This window comes from Ornithorhynchus anatinus, chromosome X1 (genome assembly GCF_004115215.2).
Source record: "Ornithorhynchus anatinus isolate Pmale09 chromosome X1, mOrnAna1.pri.v4, whole genome shotgun sequence".
Taxonomy (NCBI): Eukaryota; Metazoa; Chordata; class Mammalia; order Monotremata; family Ornithorhynchidae; genus Ornithorhynchus; species Ornithorhynchus anatinus.
The window spans coordinates 720,830-731,058 of NC_041749.1; the positions used below are offsets into that span (position 1 = coordinate 720,830).

Consider the following 10,229-nt stretch of genomic DNA (forward strand, 5'->3'; position numbering starts at 1 on the left):
AGACTCAGAGGAAGAGCAGAGGAAGCAGAAGGGAAGATAGCACAAGTCCTGTCTTAGCTTGAGGGGCTGGGAGACCTAGCACAGACTAGTTTAACTGTGCTGGAGAAACAAGAGTCATGCAAGGAGCAGCCAACACTTAATCATTAACACAGTGGAGATGCCTGTCCCTTGCCCCTATCTGAGTCATGTGGCAGAGTTTCTGCAATCACTTTATTGAAAAGTTGCCTCCTGGTGCCTGGTGAACACCCACCCAGGAAAGGTAACTAGTGCCTCATCTTGGGGGCTGCCTCATCTTGGGGGCTGTTCTGTGCCCAGAACAGGCAAGTTCAAAATCCACAAACCCTCCGCTTCGCAAACTGAATTGTGAAGATTTGGTCTTTTCCTAGAACAAAAGTAGCCATCTCCTTTTTTTTTTCTTAAGAACGCTGTAGGGTGGGGGAAATGCAAGCTCCCCCTCATCTCCCCTCCCCTCCCCCCCAATCCTTTTACTCTGGGGATTAATAGATTATTATTCCTCAGGGAAGATAAGGGAATTCTCCCACTCCGCCCCTTCCAAACTTTTATCTGGGAAGGAAGGAGAAAGGTTTGAAGGGACAGTGGAGCAAGACTTAAAAACCATGCAGCTGTTGGATAGTCACTTCAGGCAGATTTTATTAATCATATACATTCCACATAAGCTTGAACTGGTATTTAATTCGGTTCAGTTGTAACATAGCGTGATAAAAATCAAAGCACGATCCTCGGAAAGAAAGCAAGCAATCACCATTCAATAAACACACTTGATTTATTTTGTATAAAAAGGGTTAAGTTTACAACCAAACTTTTATAAAAAGTTTAGCATGATTAAGTACATCATTACACTTTTTGCAGAAATGCACATCTCTGCCACTATACAAGAAAACTCTAATTAAAGAGTTCACAAGGTTTCACTCAATATATTTATATATATAAATATATACACAGCATTCAGTAGGTGTGTCAAAAAAAGTAATTTCTGACCAAAAGACTTCATTTAGTAACTGAACACTGAACCCTTCTAGTACTCACGCTCTGCCTTTAAAAAAAGGCAAAGTCTGCTTCAAATGGGCAGTTCCCTGTGAGTTTGTGTTTCACTCCCCAGGCTGGGAATAGTAAGTATATAAAGAAAACCTTCCAACTGCAGAAAGGGCATTTAAAGTCTCTTCATAAATAACTAAAAATCAGTCCCGGTCCAGAGCACACTGGGGATGATCATTCAATTGTTTTCTTCTTTAACCTTTTTCTTTTTTTTTTAAGTTCATTTAAGTAACTGTTGTGCTCCCTCTAAAAGGATGAAAAATAAGCTCAGCGCTTGAAAAGGTCCTGTAGAATTTTTTTTGTTGTGCAAAAAGGGAGTCACGAACACCTGCAAGAGATTGAGAAGGGGGAGAGAAAGAGAGAGAAAGAGAGAGGCGTGTTTAAGAGAACGTAACCTAAGGGCAGAGATCTGGCCAGACTGGCGCCAGGGAGGAAGCCACAGTTTGAACACTTAACCAAACACTCCAAGATTGGGCAAACCCTGGCGTCCAGATGCGCGCGCGCGCACACCCCTTTCCTCCTCCTCCTCCTCCTCCCCCCTCAGCAGTACAAATTAAACATTGAAATAACATTCGCTCAGAGGAAAGACTTGTCAATCCGAGCTCTCGTTTGGATTTCCGAATGCCAGAGCCCCAGAGGCGCCAGTCTGCCTCTTGCAACAATTATTTGATTAAAAGCAGCCCTCTCACTGAGCAGATAGTGAAGGCACAAAACCACATCCTCAAATGTAAGGGCAGCGGGACGACAACCCTGGGGGACGCCAATCCCCACCCAGGGCCGGACGGCTCGACTTTTGGGGATAGGAACACCCGGGAATTTGTGCCAAGACAGTGGTCGTGACCGGGGGGGGGGGGGGCAGGGCAACTAGGATTAGGGCCCATTGGGTCCGGCAGACAGGCAAGCCATCTATCTGGCCAATGACTTTTCCCTTCAGGGGCCAACTCGGGCTTCCTTGGGGGCCACCAGTTCGGTGAACCCCACTCACTATCCCTTGGGGGCATTTTTCCACCCCAGGACCACTCGTGCCAAGGCATCCCACGGTACAAGTCGATCGGGTCTAAGGAGACCAGATGGACCATCGAACAGGATGAACGGGCTCTAGTTCCCAACCATGCGCCCAGAATTGAATTTTCCCAGCAGGGACGGACACGCATCAGTCACCCAGCATTTTCAAGCCATCCCTACCCCGCAAGAGCCCGAATCACTCACCATTTGTTTAGCCACAAAGTGCTTTGCTGTCACTTGACATTAACTCTGAGGGAAACTCAGAAGCCTGCGGGAGGAAGAGAGGCACGATATTAGCAAAGAGCAAGTTTAGAAACGCCGGCGGGATACTACCCACAACGTGAAGTTCCCAGGTCACATGCCACGGTTCCCAGCGAGGCCGGACTTCAACTCGGGAACTTTTGAAGTTTCTGAACTGCCCCGATCTGTCCCAGAGTGACTTTACAGCAAAAAGGCCATCAGTCTGACAGGAAACCGTCTTTCCCACTCATGACCTCAACACCGATACTCGAAAGGGCCGGGGTCACGAGTGGGGTGGGGAAAGGGGTAGGGCGGGGGTGAAGAATGGGTGGGGAAGGGAGTAGGGAGGGGGTGGGAAAGGGGGTACAGAAAGGGATAAGGAAGGGGGTAAGGAGTGGGTGGGGAAGGACTCTCCCGGAGACATTTACCTGGAAGGACAGGATACTGATGTCTGTATTTAAGGTGGTGAGGGGCGTCCTGGAAACCGGGTTTTGGCCGGGCCTCTGGTGGTGGAGACTGACGATAGTGGGGTGCGAGTCCAGGGCGATTTGCAGGTCCAGGATGTAGTCGATAACGTGCTGCAGGATTTCCATCTTGCTGACTTTCTTGTTCTGGGGGATGCTGGGCACCAGCTCCTTCAGCTTGGAGTAGCAGTCGTTCATGTTGTAGAGCAGGCTCATGGGGTCATCCACGGGCGTTTTGCTTCGGGCGATGCCCACGCTGTGGTCGGAGAGGCTGTTTTTCCTGGCGGACCTCACGGGGCTGAAGGCTTTCATGTCGGAGGCGGCAACAGGCGGATGGAGAGAGAGGGAAAGGAGGAGAGAGAGAGAGCAAGAGAGGCAGAGGACTCGGAAGCTTCTGGGTTTCCTTCTTTCCGCGAGATCGGAGCCTGCCGGTCCTGCCACCAGTCAGTCGCTCGGTCTCTTCCTTGCTTTCTTTTTCCCCTCTCAGCCGCTCCCGCCCGTCCCCGTCCTGCAGCCGAGTGGCAGCGGCGGCGGGCCGCGGCCGCCTTTATCAGTTCCCGCAGGGCCGCCCGGCGCCCGCCCCCGCCGCCGCCCATTGGCGGAGCCGCGCGTCCGTCCCGCCGCCGCGCGATCCCATTGGCGGAGGCCGCCCGGGGGGGCGGGCCCGCCCGGGCCTTCCGCGTTGGGAAGGGGCCGCGAGGGGGCGGGGCCGCCGGCCCAGCTGGGCTGCTAAAGAGTGTCCGGGCCGAGCGAGGCGGCGAGCCGGCGGGGCTGGGGGTCGCCCGCCCGCCCGCCCACCCGGCCAGCCGCCGCGGGACTGCAAACGAAAAGGCGCCTTGCTGACCTAATTGTCCGGCGGGACCCCCCCCACCCCTTGCACCCCCAGTCGCCGCCCGGTGCAGCCGCTCAGGCCCCCGCAAGCGGACCTGACGGCCAGTCGGTCGACCCCGCCCGCGGGGGCTCGCCCGGGACCCCGCAGAGCCCCGGCCCCGCGGGAGGGCTTGCAGCAGACGCCGACGCGCTCTTCAACGGGGGAGGAAACGGGACCTAGCGTGAGAGAAACCGCCCAACGAGGATCTGTCCAAGTGCAACTTTTCGGTCTCTCCCGACGCCCCAACCGAAAAATCGCTCTCTCCTTCCCCCACAGGGCAGGGCAGGGCCGTGTCGTGCCGAGCGAGGCTGTTCATCGCAGCTCATCCAGTAGGTCCGCACGGTGACATGGATTTCCATACGTTGCCCGTGAAAGGCTCCCGGCTTGGTCCCTTCAGGACGTGTCGTTGGGTGCAGCAATCGATTATGCGCAAAGAATGGTTTCTGGCGACACATCTGGGTACCCGCTAGGCTTCCACAACTTGGCGGCAGGTCCTTATTGCTGCGACCAATAACAAGCATCTTCAAGCCGCCTCTAAATAATAATAATAAAAGAGGGACATTGTGCCTTAGGTTAGTTTAGGGCTGATGAAGCCGCAGTTTTCCAGTAGTCAGTCGGAAATAAAAGAACCGATTACCCCCTTCTTACGCGGACAAACCAAAGGAGACAAAGACTACATGATCTCACAGAACGTTTTACCTGATAAGAGAACCAATCTATTTTTCACGTGTCATTCCTCGATCTTAATCTTAGGATTTTTGCCATACCAATGAGCGAATTAGTGAACGGGGACAATCATTATCCAGTTACTCATTTGATTGCTGGTTCATCTTTGTTCCGCATCTTCACCCCCCTCTCCTAGAAAGAGGAGCTGGAGGCGGCCTACAGGGTGGCCGGGAGACTGAGGCAGCCATGTACATCGGGGTCAATCGCTTTGGGGGGAGGTGTCTTTCTCTCCCCCCCCCCCCGTCCTCCCCCCATTAAATTTTGCATTCCTCAAATGCTGTTGGGGAGGTCTCCCACGGCTCATTTTGCCGGCCGAACAGCTCATTGCCCCAGGGCTTTTTATCTGGGGCCGAACTGTAGGCGGTGCTGAGGTTTGTAGTTCCTCAACATCATCCGGACATTTGGAAATGTTGGGGTTGGGGCGGGGGCGGGGGGGGAGACTTCGCCTCCTTTCCACCCTAGTTAGGAAATATCTCTCACCGCCCTTGTACTGTCAAAAGCCATCGCAAAGGAAAGCTTGTATGGCAAAAATTAGAGTCACCCAAATAAAAGAAAGAGACCTCCTCTCCCCCCCTCCTGCCACCCTTGTCCTTTGGAGCTTCGGATTAACAATCCCTTCTAATATTAAATCTGGAAGTGATTTCTATTACCCGGCTCCCCCGTTTTACCCCTTTGATGTGCTCTGTTTATGTGCATGTGTTTCTGTCAGAAGTGCCACAGTGGAACAGACTTTGTTTTGACACTATTTTGCTGCATGATGTTATACCCTGACTATTTTACAATAATAGCCAATACAAACAAACATCTTCATGTTTCTCGCATTATTATTTGCGACTCTTGACTACTTGTGGCATTTCCCGAGGACGCTCCCCCTGGGGTCCGTCCGTCCCCCCCCCGCCTCGGTATTCCCATGGGAAGGAATACCGCCCTCGAACTGCTGCCTAAAGCCGGTGAGCTCTCTAGGTAGCTGATGAGGGTTGCCGGGGAGGCTAAAAACGGTCGCCCGACAGGGCTGGCCTTCGACTTTTCGGCTGGTCCGGCTTCTCCCGGTTGGGGGACGGCGGAGTGAGGTGACAGGGGGACTGCGGGATGGTCAAGTCCCTCGTTCGGTCCTTTTTGATGGAGCGGGGCCTCACTGGCCCGAGGGGCCCCTCGGCCCACCTGGCTGGGGTCGGCGGTGCGCCTGCGCGGCCGGCGGGTGCGCGCGCGCGCGCGGGGGAACTGGGTGCGCGCGCGGGGCGGGGGGGGGAGGGCGCGGACCGGGCGCGCGCTGCGGAGCGCAGCCTGGCGGTGCCAGGGCGGCGGGGGGCGAGCGGGGTCGGGGCCGAGGGGCTTTTCATCCTTCGACGGGTCCACCATTTTCGGGGGCGGGCGCGGGGAAGGCGCGGTGGGCCGCCCCCTCTCCCCTCCCCGCCAGCGGGACCGGCCGGCGGCCGCGCGGGGGTCTGAGGCGACGGGGGCGACGGGGGCGACGGGGGCGGGGGGGCGGAGGCCCGAGGAGGAGCGGGCGGAATTCTCAAGGTCCTCCTCGCACATCTGGCGCAATTGGGATTTGTCTCCTTTCTTCCCCCCGGTTTTGTTCTCACAGCTGTGTCCATTCCGCCTGTGACCCCCTGAGTGATCCCTGACAGGTGATGAATTGGCAGGCCCGGCCGGGGCCGCCGGCCCCGAGCAGACTCTCTGGCGCCAGGCGCGTGACGCCGCCCATTCACCGCCGCCCTCCGGCCTCGTCCTCGCGGCGCCGCTCGGGCGGCTGCCATGGCAACGGCGCTGTCAGTCAGCGCGCGCTCCCAGCTGATGCGGGCCTCCCCTCGGCCCGCCGACGCCCCCGACGCCCCGGACCCACACACCACCTGCGCCTCGCCGCAAAACGCTTTGCCCGCCGGCCGCGGGGAGGGACGGAGGGAAAAAAGGACGGAGCGAGGGAGGGAGGAAGGAAGAAAGAAAGAAAGAAGGAGAAGAAAAAAAAAATTTAAAAACTAAGATGGAAGGAAACAGAAGCCTTCCCCCCCCCCATCCCTCGCGAGCAACGTGAAACTCAGTGCACCGTCCCCTTCCCTACTTTTTGCCTTCTTCGTTACCTTTAAATGGTGGTGTTGGTTAAGCGCTTACTCTGTGCAAAGCGCCGTTCTAAGCGCTGGTGGATACGAGATCAGGTGGGCCCCCGTGGGGCTCACAGTTTTAATCCCCATTTTACAGGGGAGGTGACTGAGGCACAGAGAAGTGGAGTGACTTGCCCAAAGTCACACAGCTGCCAAGCGGCAGAGCCGGGATTCCAACCCATGAACTCTGACTCCCAAGCCCGGGCTCTTCCCACCGTGCCACGCTGCTTCTCTAGACTGAGAAGCAGCGGGGCCTAGTGGAAAGAGCCCGGGCTTGGGAGGCAGTGGTCGTGGGTTCTAATCCTGCTTCACCCCTTGCCAGCTGGCTGGCCTTGGGCAAGTCGCTTAGGTTCTCTCTGCCTCAGTTCCCTCCTATGTAAAAGGGGGGGTGGGTGAAGGCTGTGAGCCCCACATGGCACAACCTGATCACCTTGTATCCCCCCCAGCGCTTAAAACGGTGCACATAGTAAACGCATAGAGAAGCAGCGTGGCTCAGTGGAAAGAGCCAGGGCTTGGGAGTCAGAGGTCATGGGTTCGAATCCCCACTCTGCCACTTGGCAGCTGTGTGACTGTGGGCAAGTCACCTCACTTGTCTGTGCCTCAGTGACCTCATCTGTAAAATGGGGATTAACTGTGAGCCTCACGTGGGACAACCCGATTACCCTGTATCTACCCCAGCGCTTAGAACAGTGTTCGGCACATAGATTAATACCAACATGATTATTATTAACAAATACCCGTTTGTTTTTAATTTGGCAATCAGGAGGGAGCTGAGAGGGCCAGGGTCCAACCCAAACCCATCCCGAGGTCGCCCCAGCCGCCCCCAGGGAGGGCATTTAATTCATACTTTCATTCAACCCTATTTAGCGAGGGCTAGCTGTGTATAGGCCACTGTACTAAGCGCTTGGAATCTGCCATTGGGCAGCAGATAGAGACGATCCTTCTCCCTTCCCCCTTGCCTTGGCCTCACCCCAGACCCCGGGGCTTGGCCTCAAATTTTTCCAGAGACAGTCCCGGGGAGAAGGCCCGGCCCCTGGGCCCACAAACCCCGCTCACCCTTTCCGTGCCAGGGACCGGGGGGACCCCAGGGGCCCACAGCCACTCCTCCCAGCCAAGGCGGGCTGCCTGGCCTCCGGCTACAACTGCAATTCCCGTGGATTAGAAAGACGGAAAAGGGGAGAAAATGCAAAGTTAATTTGCAGACCGACCCCCGCCACTGATTTATCTTGAGGGGAAAATTCCCAATTAAAAACCAGATCCAAACATTCCCAGAGTGTTTACGGCACCTGGATTTCTAACCGATGGACCACCATAATATGCCCGAGTTGTAGGATACTTATTTATCAAAATCTCGCTCAAAACCAAGTTATTGAACGTGTCCTCTGCTGGGTTTAAAAAAATAGCACAAAACCGCTTCTGATTATGTTATCTAGTTGAGCTGAATTTGGGGTGGTGAGAAACAGCATCTGGATTACATAAAAGCCCAAATTTTTACTTTCTGTGTTTTGTTTAATACCTTGGCAAGAGACAGCCAAAAACCTGAAACAAGATAATAGAATCCAATTTTAGGGAGGAGACTGACACGGAGCAAAAGCTCATGCCCTCCCCCCCTTTCAGAAATGTGCTTCATTTGGTATTTTTGGTTGCATTTTTGAAGATTCCACCCATCGCCCTACCTCCCACTCCATTTAAGGTATAAGCGTTAAATTTGCATGAGCAAAAGTGTTTCAACTTCTGAAACTGGATTTCACCTCGATCCTTGTCTGAACCCTCGGCAATTCAGTGTAATTCCCACCGGAATCCCAAGGACGCCCTATTTGTCGAGATTTTTAAGTGTACCTGATAAAATGTGCTAAATCCAATTGCTTTCAAACAGTCTGATCCCATTCGGGAGATCACATTTCAGATTTGTTCAAAGAAAGCAAAGTTGGAGAAGTTTTTGGAGGGGCTGATTAACTAGCAGCATTGCAAATATTTAGTTACAAATGCTGTGAAGTGCAGCGATCTGGAACAGCGTTTTGCTTTCACAAAGGATTTTCCTGTTACTTTTGTTCCGGTCACAAAATTAAAAAGAAAATGAAGTCGGGAGAGATAAGGTCTGGAAAACAGTCTGGAGCTGCCAGTGTGTTGGTGGGAGCTCTGCAGGCTGGCGTCAGGAAGTCTGCACCGCCGCCGCCGCCTTCCCGGACTGTTGATGCAGCTTTGTGCAGCTGCGCTCAGGACAATTAGCGGAGAAACAATCCTGCTTGGAGGCAGCAGCCTCTTCCCTTCAAAGTGCTTTTCTAGACCGATCCCCTCACAGCTCCATGCTGGAAATCCAATCACAAGCCGACCACTGTTTGGCCAACATCATCTGGGGGAATTCATTACCATCCATCTCCAAGAGGCAACAAGAGCTGTTTTGTCCAGAATTAAACTACATCTTAATATTATAATGTAGCACACAAAGGAAAACCCGAGTCCCCAGCTTTTGAGTCCGTAACAAGAAACACATTGTGCGGGATTTTTTTTTTTTTTTTTGGCCGAAACCACGTATGCGCTTCTGGTTGGGATAAAGTTAGCAAACACAATGACTTCAGTTTGAAGGAACCCAAGTAGCCCAGAACCCACGTGCCCTCGAACGTCCATGATGCGAGTTGGTTCACCTCGTCCTCTTCTGGAGTGCTCTTGTTAGTTACACTATGCTCTCTTCCTCCCAGCCGCCTGCTCCCTCCCTCCACGACAAACACTCCACAGACAACTCATTTTAACCAGGGGCCTTTAAGCCACAGCCGGTCATTCGGAGGGTGGTTTTTAGCATCTAATCAGGTGGTCCCTAGATTGGGTGCAAGGAAAGCCTTTAGTAACCCTCATCACACTACACTGCAAGGATGCTAACAAGCATGCACAGTTGCTGGGTGTCCTCTCTGAGGGCCATCCCTGGGAGTGGGGTGGGGATCCAGCCCCACACTGGGAAGAGGGGCGATGGTCTGGAGGGATGGGGAGCAGCACCTAGTAACTCAAGCACAAAACTTTTAGACACAGTGGGGAAAGGGTAGGTTTGGTCAGGGGTTTCATTTTCCCAGAAAAGGAAACCTAAGAAGTCCCATTCTGTTGTTCACGTGCCTTCGTGACCTCTAATCATTAACCCCTGGCTGACCTCTCAGCAGTGGACTCAGACCTCCTCCGTTTTGCTACTTTGGCCCAGTCTCTGTGTTGGGTCCATCCTCAGTCCAGGTCTAGAGTTTTTTTGGGAACGAGGGGACTTTCCACCGCCTAGCTCCCCCACCACTGGAGGGGGTAGCAGCACTGCCCCGGCTAACTTGGCGCCAGAGCTTGGTGCGTGCCACAAATGACCAGATGGCTGGCTCTGGAGCCTCATGCGCTCGCATCCCAAGGCGGCTCCAGAGATGTTTCACGAGGTGGAGCGGGGGCGGCCCTGACGCAGTGACCCAGGGGGCCGATGTTGTTTGGAGGGGGCCGGTATGATGCAGGGCAAGTCAGTGCTAGGCCGGGGACAGTCCTGCCTGTGGGAGGCTTGACATTCTCTGGGAACAGGAGTGGGAAAGTCTCTGGGAGGGGCCTTTAGAGACAGGAGTCTGTCATTGGGCATGACCCCTTTGCCCTTTGGGTAGGGGCTGGGGAAGAGAGTGCAGGTCATTCTGGTCATGGATTGGATGTGTGGTTCCCAGCCAAATTCATAGCCAGGAAACTTTCCCCCACTGGTCTCCAAGGGGTGAAGTGGATCTGCCTGTATTAGAAGGCAAAACCCCTGCACTCTGCAAA

The 10,229-nt window shown here is 54.3% G+C and overlaps 1 protein-coding gene across 1 annotated transcript; it reads right to left on the reverse strand.

The window, feature by feature from the left end:
• Nucleotides 1–629: 629 nt before the first annotated feature.
• Nucleotides 630–3,285, reverse strand: ID2 (inhibitor of DNA binding 2). Its single transcript, XM_001509243.5, has 3 exons — nucleotides 2,730–3,285; nucleotides 2,266–2,329; nucleotides 630–1,384 (listed from the first exon to the last, which is right to left on the reverse strand). The coding sequence occupies exons 1-2, from the start codon at nucleotides 3,075–3,077 to the stop codon at nucleotides 2,273–2,275; spliced, it is 405 nt and encodes a 134-aa protein (XP_001509293.1). The 5' UTR covers nucleotides 3,078–3,285; the 3' UTR covers nucleotides 630–1,384; nucleotides 2,266–2,272.
• Nucleotides 3,286–10,229: the final 6,944 nt, after the last annotated feature.

Excerpts from the sequence above, each read along its gene's own strand:
- ID2 (XM_001509243.5), bottom strand. The coding sequence starts at position 3,077 with ATGAAAGCCTTCAGCCCCGTGAGGTCCGCCAGGAAAAACAGCCTCTCC. Across the intron at positions 2,330-2,729 it reads TCAGTATCCTGTCCTTCCAG|GCTTCTGAGTTTCCCTCAGA; the intron begins GTAAATGTCTCC and ends TTCCTCCCGCAG.